General features: G+C 43.9%; 2 protein-coding genes across 2 annotated transcripts; both read right to left on the bottom strand.

Moving 5' to 3' along the window:
* Positions 1 to 6,408: 6,408 nt before the first annotated feature.
* On the bottom strand, positions 6,409 to 7,708 carry LOC123087620 (cationic peroxidase 1-like). Its single transcript, XM_044509662.1, has 2 exons — positions 7,446 to 7,708; positions 6,409 to 7,327 (listed from the first exon to the last, which is right to left on the bottom strand). Exons 1-2 carry the CDS (start codon positions 7,665 to 7,667, stop codon positions 6,506 to 6,508), a joined length of 1,044 nt encoding a protein of 347 aa, XP_044365597.1. The 5' UTR covers positions 7,668 to 7,708; the 3' UTR covers positions 6,409 to 6,505.
* Positions 7,709 to 11,804: 4,096 nt separating this feature from the next.
* Positions 11,805 to 13,206, bottom strand: LOC123087610 (cationic peroxidase 1). Its single transcript, XM_044509652.1, has 2 exons — positions 12,932 to 13,206; positions 11,805 to 12,746 (listed from the first exon to the last, which is right to left on the bottom strand). Exons 1-2 carry the CDS (start codon positions 13,151 to 13,153, stop codon positions 11,952 to 11,954), a joined length of 1,017 nt encoding a protein of 338 aa, XP_044365587.1. The 5' UTR covers positions 13,154 to 13,206; the 3' UTR covers positions 11,805 to 11,951.
* Positions 13,207 to 14,934: the final 1,728 nt, after the last annotated feature.

Raw genomic sequence — 14,934 nt, 5'->3', positions numbered from 1 at the left:
GAACACAACTATACAGTTAATATGGATGATTAGTTTGTTACAGCATGTGGACTTTTTTTTTTGGCGGGGACACCATGTTGACTCTTGCGGTTGAACTATGTTTATATGATACTCAAACGTGCTACAAAGCCTAGCTAGGTTGGCTGGAGAATAATCCTAGCTAGGTTGATGAGTTTGGGGATAATTCCAGCTTAGTTAATGACTTTGTTTACACCCCCACTGGCAGTTAGGGATAACACATTGCGTCTTCTCAGTGATTGAAGTCTGTCCCTCAGTTTGGCATGCAAAGGATAATCACCGACTTTCACTTCTTTTAAACCGGGGTCACGAAGACAATGAACTCCACATAAAATAGAGACACTCTCTATGGACATTCTCTCCCGATAATCAAGGCAGTGTTTGTTCGTTGACACGAACGTCAACTTGAATTAAAGGGTGGTTAGCAGAGCATATAAAAAAGGCACATCAACTCCTGCATTCAAGCCAGCAGCGCACTTACAAAATCAATTAAGGATCCTGAACAAAAACAATGAGTGAACCTGGTTCATCTCACATAGGAACGTTCGTGGAGACCAACGAACAAAAGCCAGCTTAATTTGGCGGTGGTGGTGGAGACCAACGAACGTTGGGGTTGAGGTTGAGTCGAGTAGATCCCAACGAATAAAGCAAAAACTAAATAACAAAAAGCAGGGGCGTCACGACCGGCGCATGGACCTAGGCCGCGTTCGGATTCCCACTGCTCCGCGGTTCCGCGCCGGAGCGGAGCGGCAATCCAGGTATAATTTTCAGAGTTGACTAAAGGCCGCTCCGCGCGCTCCGCTCCGCGGAGGACTGCCGAACAGGCGCCTAACCCCGGTCTCGTGCGTTGAAGACTAGCGCGACTGGGGCCTTACCCACTGCGCTGCTTGTGTGCTTGAGTAATGTGAGTGTATTAGCGTATATAAGAATCAAATCTGGGCGGCGTTTTTTGAAAGAAAAAAATGAATAGTCTTCTTCACTTATAGGTGGTATAGTGGGTAATTTAGGGCAACTTTGAGGGCAATTTTTATGACGGACGACTAGAAATAATAGCCCTTTTATTATTAGGGGTAGATTTGTTTTGTTGGAAAATAGTGGAACATTTTTATCAATGTATACGAGCACATACATAAATGTTGGTAATTTTTTTAAACCGTGACCAGATTTGTGAAAATACATGCTTTTTTGCATAGAGAACATTATCCAAATATTAAATTAGTACGTATATATGAGGTACATGGACATTTTCCCTTTTGGCAATATGGATTTTTCATTTTATAAATAATAGTTGCAATAAACAAATATATTAAATACATATTTCAGGACGGCGGTTTGGGACATCTAGGTGCTGAGGCTTCTTGCCTAGATGTGTTTAAATTTTGCATGCATACCTGCATTAGTACTTCCCTATTTGCTTGCATGACGTTACTGCTATGGAAGGTAATAGCTTTTGTCTAATTAATACCTGTCATTATTTGTCCCTTCTTGATAAAAAATTATAATTAATTATTTATCGTACATTTTGGTATGTATGGTAGATGCAAGATAATTAATTAAAAAAATAATACGCAACATTTTTAGCACGTACACCAACATGTACACATTTTTATCAGATATAACAGCAACACGTATATATTTTTATTGGGTATAATATCAATACATACATACTTTCATTAGGTATAATACCAACAAGTGCATATTTTTATTAGGTATAATACTCACTAATTGGTATCACGGTCTAATAAAATGTACATGTGCGCATCTCGGGTACATGCACCGCTTATTAAAATGTGTGAAATTTGTGGGTACATACAAATTAAATTCGCATCGAGTTATATATATTTATGTGAATATTTTCATTGGGTATAACAGTAACGCGTACATATTCATGTGTATATTAACATCAAGGTATGTATATTCATGTGTATATTCACATCGAGGTATGTATATATATGTGTATATTTCTATTGAATATAACACTAACACATACTTATTAAAATGTATGACATTTATGTGTATATTTTCATTGTGTATAAAACAACACATACATATTTTTGTTAGGTATAATACCCACTAACTGATATCATGGTCAAATAACATGTACACATGGTTATATCTTGGGTAAATGCACGTATATACAAATCCAAGTACGAGTGTTCAGATTGTTTTTTTGTAAAGAAATCATTCCATTTAGGAATACTAGTGCTTGCAAACGAAATATGAAAAACTATTATTTTGTTCAATTTATGCCATGCACTAATGAATATGAATTACCATAACAGACCTAGGTGCCCAGGCACCTAGGTGTCCCAAACAATTTACCTATATATATATATATATACTAGAACAATGCCCGTGCGTTGCAAAGGATATAAATAATAACACGATTGTGTAAATAAATGTTCATCAAATTCTGACCATGAATTATCTTATATTTTGATAAGGAATTTGGTAAGTAAATTAAAATGGAGTTGGTTCAGAAGGTAAGTAAATTAACGGAATTCTGTAAATAAATATTCATCAAATTCTGACCATGAATTATCTTACATTTTGATGAGGAATTTGGTAAGTAAAAAATTAAAGTGCAATTGGTTCAGAAGGTAAGTAAATTAAGGTGATTGATTATCATATACATGAAAGGTTGGACGAAAGGGGTGGGAAGAAAAGTGAAATGGGAACCTTACGTTCTTTTTAAGTAGTATAAATGTTCATCAAATTCTGACCATGAATTATCTTATATTTTGATAAGGAATTTGGTAAGTAAATTAAAATGGAGTTGGTTCAGAAGGTAAGTAAATTAACGCAATTCTGTAAATAAATGTTCATCAAATTCTGACCATGAATTATCTTATATTTTGATGAGGAATTTGGTAAGTGAAAAATTAAAGTGCAATTGATTCAGAAGATAAGTAAATTAAGGTGATTGATTATCATATACATGAAAGGTTGGACAAAAGGGGTGAGAAGAAAGGTGAAATAGGAACCTTACGTTCTTTTTAGGTAGTATAAGTAGAAAGTAGTAGAGAGTAGTAGAGATTATGAAGATTATTGAGCCATACTAGTATTTGTAAAACCAGCACTCACGCGCCCCGCGAATCTGTGCCGGCGCAATTAAAAGCGATCACTCACATGCCCCGCTTCACGCTTTCCCTCGCTCGGTCACTTTGGTTCGTTACGTACTTCGGTAGACAATTGACATCTAATCAATTGACCTTGTCTAAACAAAAAGCTAACCGGTTGACCAATAACTACTGACCTTTGACCGGTTGACTCTAAAAAATAATCACGGGTTCAAAAAAAGTTCATGAATTTAAAAAATTTCAAAAAAAAATTTATTGAATTTAAAAAAAATCGTGAGTTTAAATAAGAATCACGAATTTAAAAAAATCATGAATTTGGAAAAAGTTAAAACTGTAAAAAATAATTAAATTCTAAAAACTTCACAAATTTTAGAAAGAGTTCATGGGTTTGAAAAATTTAAGAATAAGAAGTTCACAAATTTGAAAAAATGTTGACGAACTTGAAAAAGATTTTTTTTATGAAAAAGAAAATAAAAAAGATAAAACGAAAAAGACCAAAACCTGCATAAAATGTAGAGAAACTGTTGAGTATATTGATTATTAGAAAAGACGCGATAAAATAAAATTTGTTCCTGCCTTGTCTTGTACTCCAAGTTAGTCATTGTACTCATATATATATATGCGCATGAGGCTCAACCAATACATAATCGATTCCACCAATCTCTCTCTATCCCTTCTATCATGGTATCAGATTAACCGATCCAACCCTAGCCGTCGCTCGTAGCTTCCGCCCCGCGCGCCGCCCCTGTGGCGGTCGGCCTCCATGACCGCCGCCGGGGGCCGCATCGTCCGTACCTAGGGTTCGTCCGCAGGCCATGTTGGCTAGCTGCCCTAGAGAGTTTTTTTCCCGAGCCCTTGCTCCGGGTTTTCTCTTTCCCGCCGGTCATCTTGATCGGCGTTTTCTTTTTCGTTTTTTGACCTAAGATTGGTTTGCGACGCCCGCGCCTCTACTCCGACATCGGCGTCGACTCTACACCGTCCACTTCATCATCAACCGCGCAGCCAGGTTGGACGCGCCGCCCAAGGGACGCCTTCGTGCATCGCTACCAGCCGCTCGTCCGTGCGGTCTCCATCGCCGGTCCGTCTTCGCCATCATTGCCCGGGACATCATCGACCACGTCTCCAACGTATCTATAATTTTTATTGTTCCATATTATTATAGTATCAATCTTGGATGTTTAATATACCTTTACAAGTAACTTTATATATTTTTTGGGACTAACCTACTAACTCAGTTCCAAGTGTCAGTTGCTGTTTTTTGCTTGTTTTTTACTTTGCAGAATATCAATACCAAACAAAATCCAAATGCCACAAAACTTTTTAGAGATTTTTTTCTTGCAATAAGAGACCCTGGAAGCTTCAGGAAGGAACGAGAAGACAGAGGAGTGGCCCACTAGGCACCAGGGCATGCCACAGTCCCCTTGCGTGCCCTGGTACCTAGTGGGGACCACAAGCCTCTGTTTGACCTAACTCCGCCTTTGTAAATACTCTAAAATCAGGAAACCTACCAGGGAGTCCACGAAATAATTTTTCCGTGCCGCAAGCCTTTGTTCTCGAGAGATCCCATCTGGAGGCCTTCTTCGGTACTCCACTGGAGGAGGAAATGATCACAGAGGGGTTCTTCATCATCCTTACTGCCCCTCCGATGATGCATGAATGGTTTACCATGGACCTATGGGTCCATAGTTAGTATCTAGATAACCGTTTCTCTCCCGACGTTCTTGGATGTGATGCCTATGTACGATCATTGCCTTGTATATCATCATAATTATTTGTTTTTTTATCAATTGCCCAACAGTAATTTGTTACCCACCGTATGCTATTTTTTCGAGAGAAGCCTCTAGGAAAAATTATGCCCCCCGGATCTACCTTTTATCATATATTAAATCCAAAAATACCCTGCTGCAATTTTTTAAATTTAATTTTGTATTTTTGTCAGATCTATCAATCAAAAATTATACAATTTAATCTTGCTCGTAATCGTTGAGAGATTGACAACCCCATTATGAGAATTTTGTATATGAAAACTAAAATGAATGAAAAAGAAAAAAGGAAAAAGGAAAAAAAGAAAAAAAAAGACCAGAACCTGCCCAAAACATACAGAAACAAAACAAAACAAAAACATCCATGAAAAAAACGAGTGGAACCGACTACCGCTACTGTACCAAATGTGACAGCCCATTTCGAACGCGGGGGGGGGGGGGGGGGGGGGAGTGGCTGACGAGAAGGATAAACACTATGGTTTGTGGGGCTCGTAGGTCGCTTGGTTGTACTCTTTATTTAACTAGATGATACCCCACACGTTGTTGCGGGAAGTTTTGGCAATATATTTAGTTAGAATTGGTTGTATGAAACATGAATAATTAGAGCTAATATCACTAAAATTGAACATAAATATGATTTATGCTATTTGATTAATGTATAATGTAAATAACATAATAGAGTGTAAATTCTCATGCATGTTTGCATGTTGAGGTGGTTTTTATTACGCGTGATTGCATGTTGTTGTGTTGGACCTTTTCGTCAGGCATGTTAAATGATGAGATGTCATACTTGCATGTTGAGAGAAATATACTAGTGGGGGCTAGCTATTTAGATATAGTAGAAGATTATTTATAATATAAGAACCAATTTCTCCTCCTCCTCCTCCTCCAAGAAAGAAAGTTAGGATTCGTGCTTCTCGCCGGCGCCGGTGCAGGTCCGCCTCGTCTCCGATGGCCCTAGGGCCATGGAGGCACGGTGGATCCTGGCAAGGGCCGGCGGGAGGGCTCCATTTTTAGTCGTTTGTTTCAATCTTGTTAGGGTTTGTGTCCTACTCAGGAAGGCGAGACGACGACGGCTCCCTGAAGATGGAATAAAGGTCTCCCCACCTAGCCCCCTTCCGGCGGTGCGTCTAGTATCGTTGGTGGGCGTGTGGAGGTGTGTCTCCGGCAGATCTATCTTTGGTGGATTTGCTCGGATCTCGTTGTTGTTCGTCTACGTTCGTGTGGCTTCGGTTTGGATCCTTCCGATCTACGTTATTTTTCATCGGCGGCGGTTGCTGTTCTTGGATGCTGGTCCTATGGGGCCTTAGCACGACGACTTCCCGACTGTCTACTACAACAAGTTGTGCCCGACTCCGGCGATGGAGGGGCGATGACGGCGGCACGCCTTCGGCTCGCTTCGGTGCTTGTAGTCGTCGCTAGGTGGTCTACGATTCTGGATGTAATTTTTATTTCTAGTATTCATTGTACTGCCATAATTGAAGATGAATAGATTGAAAGTTTTTCCTAAAAGAAAAGATTATTTATAGTTTTATTTGCGGTGAATATCGGAGTAGTAGTACAACTTAGGCAGAGGACAAACTTTTGAACGATTACTATACGCTGCACATGACCGAATTTTGGACGCCGTATGTCGTGGCAGTTTCAGTTGGTGGTTCTGCAGTCCTTCCTGATCTCGAAGCGGGTGCCCTCGGCGGGGATCTCGCTGAGCTTGGCCATGGCCTTGCCGAATAGCAGGTACCACGTGGCGGCGTTGTCTCTGAACTCCCTCATGTCCCTCCCGGCGGCGCCGGTGGTGTCGTTGCGCAGCTCCCAGTCGGACCTGAAGAGCACCTTGTTCTGGAGGTTGGCGTGGTAGTAGCTGTTGTCCAGGACCCCCCTCGCCGCCCTGGACGTGTCCACCCCAGTGGCGTTGTACCCGGAGGCGTTCCGGAAGGCCAACTCCATGTCGCGGATGTTGTTCGTCTCCGTCGGGTCGGGCACCGCCTCCGTCGTCTTGTCCTCGACATGGTCGCGGAGCGCGTTCTGGTACCTGACGCTGATCGGGGTGGCGGTGGCGTTGTCGAGCCGGTCGCGGAACGACGAGAGGTGGGCGACGCCGACGGCGTGCGCGCCGGAGAGGACGACCAGCTCCGTCTGGGTGAAGTTCCTGGCGGCGAAGTTGGCCTTGAGCTGCGTGAAGTTGAACGTGGAAGGAGGGAGGACGGCGTCGGCGTCGTGCGCCGATGAGACCACGCCGTCCATGCGGCCCATCGTGACGTTGTAGGCGATGTTGCCACGGCTGAGGATGAAGGCCGCGTCCCGGGCGGCCAGCACGACGATGTCGGCACAGGAGACGCTTTCGCCGAGCTTGCCTTTTATCCTGTCGATCAGGTCGAAGCCCTCCAGGCCGATGTTGTTTATCGCGTCCTTCTCCGTGCTGCCGCCGTCCGGCGTCCTGTCTAAGAGCACCGATCCATCGCAGCCCTGCACGTACATCGTTTATTACTACGCAAAAGTGCATGCATGGATAGATAGTCCTACATCTGTCATCGACGGCAATACGGCATGCAAATTTGTCGGATCATGCCTTGCTTATACTTACGTGGACCCAGCAGTCGTGAAAGAGCAACCGGACGAGGGCGGCGCCGACACGATCGTTTTTGTCCATGGCCTTGGCTACTTCCTTCTTAACCGTGTCCGCAACGTCATCGTGCTTCTTGCCAGCGCCACCGTCGGCCAGCACGGGCTGCCCGTGCCCGACGAAGAAGACGAGCGACAGGCAGACAAACACCCCGATGGCGCCGGCGCCGAGCTTGATCACCATCGTAGATCGATCTGGAGATGGATATTGCTAACCTTATTTTTTTCCTGGAATACAAGATGAATTGTTGTGTGTGTGTTGAGATCGAGCGGTATATATAGCGGCTCTATAGCATGCACACTGACGTTGATCACGACGGAGCAAAGAGCTGCATTGAATGCATGGGCGCACGCCGGAGATCTCGCTGGGCTTCGATAGCTTGCATGCACCTGACGCACTTGTCTATCCTGCTGCTGCTTGTCGTTCAAGCATTTGGCGTAACGCGTGCTTAATTAATTAACTGTTTGGATACAGTCGATGCCAGAAATGCAGGCCAAGCAAGCATGCATCATGGTGCTTAGCACAGCCACAGCTAGCTTATCATAATCTCTGGATAATCAGCTGGACCGCGCGCGTGGTGTCGTTACGCCACCAAAATATGTATTGGTCAACGTACGCGCGTGTGCAAGTTGCCACGATCAACTTGCATCGTTTTGCAATTAATCTCGCGGATTCGCTGATTCCCGGTTTTCCTCCCTTAAATCTTAGTAATCTGAATTGCGCGTTACTGGTTCAAAAATGCCCTCGCGAAAATATTCAATTGTAATCAAAGCTTTCCTGCAGTCGTTAGTTTTTCCTTTTTCCATTTTAGCAATCACGGGAGGGAACGGGAAGTCCCCACCTGAACTGAATGCATTACTCAAACAACCATCAGGCTAGTTTTATAGAACTAGGTCATTGCCCGTTGCAACGTAGGCCTAATTCTAGTGGTTTAACATTGATTATATCCTCATGCATATCAGATGCATTGTCAAATTTTCATTACAACAGTCTTCTTCCTGCACTTACTAACTTAACAAGACTGTGTTCCTAATGGCAAGCCCTTTGCATCGTGTGTCTTGCCATAAAAGACACAAGCATTCCTCGAGTCCCAAATGTTCGAAAGGATAGAGAGAGCCACATTAAGACAGTTGTTATTGTTGAGCCTATGCAGAGAGGATACATCCCAAATAAGGTCGATGGAGATGAGGGTGGCAAACCCAAGTTGAGCCAAACTTGATTTGCACAACGACATGGAATGAAAAGGTGTAACGCATTCTCGTAGGGCATGGCGGCAGGGGTAGAGGATGCAGAGCGATGTTCTTGTGGAAGAGGTTGTTCCTAGTGTTTGGCCGATAGGCATTGAAGTCCTCGCCATGCACAACCGTGAGGAGGGAGTAGGATTGCTTGCTGGAGAAGGAGGCCCCATGTCCATGTAACACCCCAAGCATTGGGGATCAGAGGAGGTAGTAAGTGAGAGGGGAGGAATGAGCGGGTGAGAATGAAACAACACCAGTGGGTGAGAGCAAGTGGCCGTAATTCTCATTCGATAACCCCTAAGAGTACTCTCGCTAGGCGTAAGTAGTTATATGCCCCTTGGGCTCTCGCGGTTTACAAGGCCCGCGACACAAATCCGGTCGCTACACGCAAGTGCACTTTCAGTCCGATGTAGGTTCAGGTTCCTGAACCTGAACTGCATATATGACAGTTGCCTCTACTTGAGGTGCTGCTTCTTCCCAGATGACGGCATTGGGGTAGCGCAAGCATAACATATTATAATCTTCCCACGTTGTGGCATCCATCTGTAGCGTGGACCATTGGACACGAATTTGGGTAATCGCCACGTCTTCTTCACCATGCAGTGCTCTAGGGTGGCGATCGGAGCGAGCGGCGCGTCCGTTAGGTCAAAAATCTTGGATAGCTCAGACAAGACCAGCGAGTAGTTGGGAGTGAATGGCTTGAGCTGCAAAACATGGAAAACGGGGTGGATCATGCTGTCTTGCGCGAGGTCGAGTTTGTGTGAGAGGGCGTTGTTGCACTTAGTCAGGGCCGTCTCCAGGAATTCGCGGGCCCGGTGCGAAATGCAAATGATGCCTTAAAATATGGAAAACTCTTGTAACTAAAAATATTAATATGACTAAAGGATACTCTCATTTAAGTCCTATTAACTTAAATAGATGGATTTCGTACAAGATTATGAAATATATCTAATACACCAACTATCTTCTATAAAGATTACATCGGTTGAACAATAAACATATAGCAATTTATTAGCTAATTAACTTAAGAACTGATCCACCTATACAATGTACTCATTAGCCATTAAATAACTGAATAGAAAAATAACCAAATTAAATCTGCTTGGTCTTGGGCGCACCTGATTAATCTGCAAATTGATCTGGCCTAGGCTCGGGTGTTTGACCGCCGGCTAGCAGCGGCTGCCTTCTGCTTTTCTTGGTGGCGTTAGCCCTTGCTCGCGCTGGTTTATATTTGAATTTTTGGGGCGAATTCTGCTGCATGCCCTTGCCATCCTGCTTCTCGCCGTCGTGCCTCGACAAGCAGATTAGATCGAGTCATCGGGCAGAGAGAGCTGAGGGAGTTAGGAAGAGGCTTCAGGGCATGCGATCAATCGCGATTGGGAGGGAGCGCTCGAGCGGTCAGACCAGGCCACAGGCCCAAAACAGTGCAGAGAAATTACATAGGCTAACAAAAAATATACAACGTCGGCCCAAAATTGGGGGCCCCTGGGATATGGGGGCCCTGTGCGGTCGCACCTCTCGCACAGGCCTCTGGACGGCCCTGCACTTAGTGACCGTGAATGGACCGAAGTACTTGTACGCACGTTTGCGGCAGGGCCTACTGGCGACGGAGACTTGCAAGTATGGCTAGACCTTGAGGAGGACTTGCTCATCAACGGTGAAGATGTTCTCAATGCGGTGTCGATCGGCTTGCTTCTTGAATTCCTATGTGCGCTAGAGCCAGCTGGCGCGCGGCAGTTTGATGTGCGTGACCCAATCCAAGTCACCACTCGCCGCGTCAGTGGGCAGCTGATCTCTGAGGAAAGGCAGGACGCGCAAATTTCGCTCTTTGCTGTAGAGAGCCTTGAACGGTGAACATTGGAGTGAAGAGTGATGCGTCGAATTTTACCAGAATTTTGCTACCGCAAGCCACTTGCGCCACCGCTCGGGTCGATCTTGCACGACGCAATGGAGATATATTTTGTGGCATTGGTTCACGCGCTTGCTCTGGCCGTCGGTTTGGGGGTGGTACACCGTGGAGTAAAGGAGCTTGGTGCCGACGGCAGCGAGTAGTTAGTGCCACATGGTACAATGTAAATTACCCAGCATGCTAGGTACATTCACGGCCATAATAGTGATGTAGTTATATGAATACTGATGTAGTTATTTGGTCGCTTTGGCTATGTAGAAATGATAAGGTTTTTAATGATAAACGTATTTCTCTGATGCAGGTTATCTACAGATGCATCGGTACTCTTCGTTTATGGTCCTCTCTACAACGTGTGGAGAATCGAAACTTGTTTACGGAGGTGCGTACACTTTTACCCAACATGGGTGGCAACATGATCTCAGGATCACCCCCCCCCCCTCCCCCAACGCTTTAGGCGTTACACGGACTCTACATGTTTCTTTGTATTTCGCCTTTTAAATTTTTTATTTGTGTGAGAGGACTTTTTTTGACTGTGTATATATTAGTTATGCAGAGACCGGGTGTAATACTTAAATCTTTTAAGTAATATAAAAAGCGCCCCTTTAGAAAAAAAAACATGAACAATTGCAGTGAGGTCTAGTTTTGTAATCAATAACTATCGCTAGTAAACGCACATAATGTTATCGGTAACGAACAATAGTGATAACTCTTATACTACAGGATCATAACTCCCAACCTATAAAAATGATTGAAATGTTGCACACACAAAATTATTTGTCATGCTTGTGTGGATAGGTTGACAACTTGTATATTGCAGCTGGGTAACTCTTTACCCGAAATAAAATCATCGGAATATACAAATATTGAGTCTAGTTTCGAAAGTCTTGTCGTGATGAATTTTAATGATGAAAACAAATCTTTAATTGGACTGATGATTTGAGCTATCAAAATATTTTGAATTTTTGAAAGTTCACAAAATAGTCCACTCAATTAGTTTTTTTTAGGGAAGTCAACATGCAATCAATTAGTTAATTGTCATAGTTATTACAGTAGGATAACTGGGTGGACGATTACAGAACCACACCTATATCCGGAGACACGTATATAAATAAGTAATCCCTCCGTAAACTAATATAAAAGCGTTTAGATCACTAAAACGGAGGAGCATGTGTCAAACCAAAGGAAATAAACACCGGTGCCCATGTTTTCTTTTGACAATAATATACCGTCCGACATAATAATATATAAGTAAATCAACAAACATAATAATGAATAAAGGCGATCATGTTTTGCCTCGTTTCAAATTTTCTCGAGGAGCCTCTAGTTGGTCTTACTGCACACGTTCCTGATCTCGATCTTGGAAGGGTCGCTCGTGGCGCGGAGCTTGCTGAGCTTTTCCATGGCGCTGCCGAAGTCGTTGTTCCACGTGCCGGCATTATTCATGTACTCCCTCACCTTGGTCACCGCGTTCACCCCCAGCACCCTGTCGGATGGGAAAAGCGCCATCTTCTGGAGGACGGCGTTGTAGAAGCTGTTGTCCAGGACGCCCTTCGCCGCCATTCTCTCCTTGTTGTCGTCTTTGTAACCGGAGGAGATCTTCAGCGGGCCGCCGTCGTACTCGCGGACGTTGTTCTTAACTGCATTTGGATCCTTGAATGTTTCCCAGCCGACGGCCGTTTGGTACATTTCAGGGGTACCAGTGACGTTAATGGTCGTGCTGTGAGCGACGCCCACTGCGTGCGCGCCGGAGAGGGCGACGACATCCTTCTCAGTGAAGACGACCTTGTCGGTGAACTTTTTCACGAGGACCGCGAAGTCGGAGCTGGGGGTTGGAAGGTATTTTTCCGGGTCCTCTGATCTGGAGATGACGCCGTCCTTGCGGCCCGGCCCGTCGACGTTGTAGGCGATTTTGCCGTTGCTCAGCAGGTAGACTGCCTCGCGCGCCGCGTAGATGACGGCGTCGGTGCAGGTGACCTTGTAGTCGGCGAGCTTCTCCTTGATCTTGTCGATCACCTCGAAGCCACGGAGGCCGATGTTGAAGCCCGAGTCCTTCTCCGTCGTCCCATCGGCGCTGCTTTCGCGCGAGGTCATCAGCAGCACGGATCCATCACAACCCTGACATACCGACGTGATATTATGGCTTAGTTTACGCTCTAAGTTCGGTACGTAGAATTCTGTTGTTACATCAACAAAAGAGTTTTTCAAATATCCACGGTACGTATATTCCAAAAGTATCATTTTTTCGCGAGAAATTGCAAAAAGTATCTTCTTTTTGCGGCGAAGTATCTTCAATTACTTACATTGACAAAGCAGTCGTGGAACATGAGCCGGATGAGGCCGGGGCGGGCGTCGTTTCCGGTGAAGTTAACGGCATTCACTTGTTCCCTCACAACTTTCATCATGGCCTCGGTGTACTCGCCGGCCGCCACCACCGACTTCACCTGGACGGCGAGAACGACCATGACGACCACCATGGCCACGAGCACCAAGAGAGACGCCTCCTTCTGGTCACGCTTTGCCATGATCGACCTCTTCTGCTTTTGGACTCGCAAAAACTGGGCTAGCTATATTACTTCTTGCAAGCTGTGGATGATTTAGTTGTGGTGAACAACAGGTGTATTTATACAGCTGAATAACGTAAGCACAGCAGTTGTTTATGCGCCTTGTGATCCGTGCTGCTGATAGTTAACTAAGATACGGATTGATATCGGTCGAACGTGCACAACAATTATGCACTTAGTGGTGCTAAACTTCTTCAGCTCCGATAAACCGAATTAACATGGTGAGCTGCCGCCGCCTATGCTTTTGCTTGGTCGTCTCAACGTGTCCAAGCTGTCTGGAATTCCAGCCAGGCATTTCGCATCAACTTGCATACTCATGTCAACCTCTCTTGTTTCTCCCATTTATGCTGGATGTTTATCATCCAAGCTGATGCACATGGTTAGACATCCCAATAATCATGGAGTCCTATTGCAGAAGTTTAGCTCAGGCGAAAAGAAGACAAATATATCGAGGCCAGGCATCTGAAGGAAGTTGGAGAGTCGGATGATTCAATGGGGACTAGCAAAATAATGATCAAAAAATTTAATTAGCCATGCGATGTTTTCATAAAATAAAATAGATTTGCTAAAAAAATGACTAAGGAAGCTTTAATCAATTCTATTGTTTCATCAGGCTTTTTCGACTAGGGGTGGATTTTATTAATGTGAAATGGGACATCAAGAGGATGCAAACACACTGCATAGCTAGGATGCACACAACCGATCAAAGTTATGCATAGGCGAATAAAAAAGAAAAACTCAAAGCGATCTGATCTACAATCAGCAAACTACAACAATGACCATATCCGCAACAACCATCTCATGACACCAAACAGACTCCAAGGAGCCCTTTAGTTTTGAAAAATTCAAAATTCAAACTTTCTAGTTTTAAAAAAATCTGAAAAAAATGCAAGTATAAAAGGATGAAATGTATATGTGTGTAAGAATTCAAGATGAAATTACCTTGAAATGCGGCCTGTACAAAAAAGATAAATTTCTGGACTTTGAGGATGAATAATATCATGTGTTGAAAAGTCCTAGATTTGTTTTTTTACACAGCCATCATTTCAACGTAATTTGTACTGAAAATTTACACACATGTACATGTACATTATGTCTTCATGTATATCTTTATTTTTCTCCATATTTTTTTGAAATGTAAAAATATGAATTTTGAATTTTGTGAAAGGAGGCCTCCATGGAGTTCGGCCTCCAAAAGCAATTTTTGGGAACGCAGTGAGTATATGTTTAATCAGTATATCAAAGAAGGTATTTACTTGGGAAAGGCATAACTTGAACTCAAGACTTTGGGCTCTGATACCATTTTTTTCAAAAGGGGAGACTCCCCGGCCTCTGCATCAGAACGATGCATACGGCCAACTTATTAAAAAGATAAATAGGTCCAACAAGATCTTATTGTCTCAAAACAAAAATAAAGGAGAGCTCACAAAGAGCCAAAAGGGCCAAAAACAAACTGGCCAAGAAAAGCCACAACCAGCTGGCATAAGAGAGACAGGTAAACTAATTGCCTATCCTATTACATGACTAACATCCAAACCGGTTGAAGATATCCCGTGCTATCATCTCCCAGCGGGTAGATCCAGTAACCAAACGCTCCCTGGCCTCCGTCGGAGTGAGTAGCGACAACATACTGATCAATGCAGTGGCTCGGAAAATAACCTGCAAAAAATGAATATTTGTTGTTCTGTTAAAGACCAAATCATTTCTGCAGTTCCAGACTGCCCACGATAAAGCACAAACTC

The sequence above is a fragment of the Triticum aestivum genome, chromosome 1B, assembly GCF_018294505.1.
Source record: "Triticum aestivum cultivar Chinese Spring chromosome 1B, IWGSC CS RefSeq v2.1, whole genome shotgun sequence".
NCBI classification, from domain to species: Eukaryota; Viridiplantae; Streptophyta; class Magnoliopsida; order Poales; family Poaceae; genus Triticum; species Triticum aestivum.
This window is presented reverse-complemented; position numbering and strand designations above follow the sequence as displayed.

Coding starts and splice junctions, on each gene's coding strand:
- LOC123087610 (XM_044509652.1), bottom strand. CDS start 13,153: ATGGCAAAGCGTGACCAGAAGGAGGCGTCTCTCTTGGTGCTCGTGGCC. Junction 12,747..12,931: donor TCCACGACTGCTTTGTCAAT/GTAAGTAATTGA, acceptor TCGGTATGTCAG/GGTTGTGATGGATCCGTGCT.
- LOC123087620 (XM_044509662.1), bottom strand. CDS start 7,667: ATGGTGATCAAGCTCGGCGCCGGCGCCATCGGGGTGTTTGTCTGCCTG. Junction 7,328..7,445: donor TTCACGACTGCTGGGTCCAC/GTAAGTATAAGC, acceptor ATGTACGTGCAG/GGCTGCGATGGATCGGTGCT.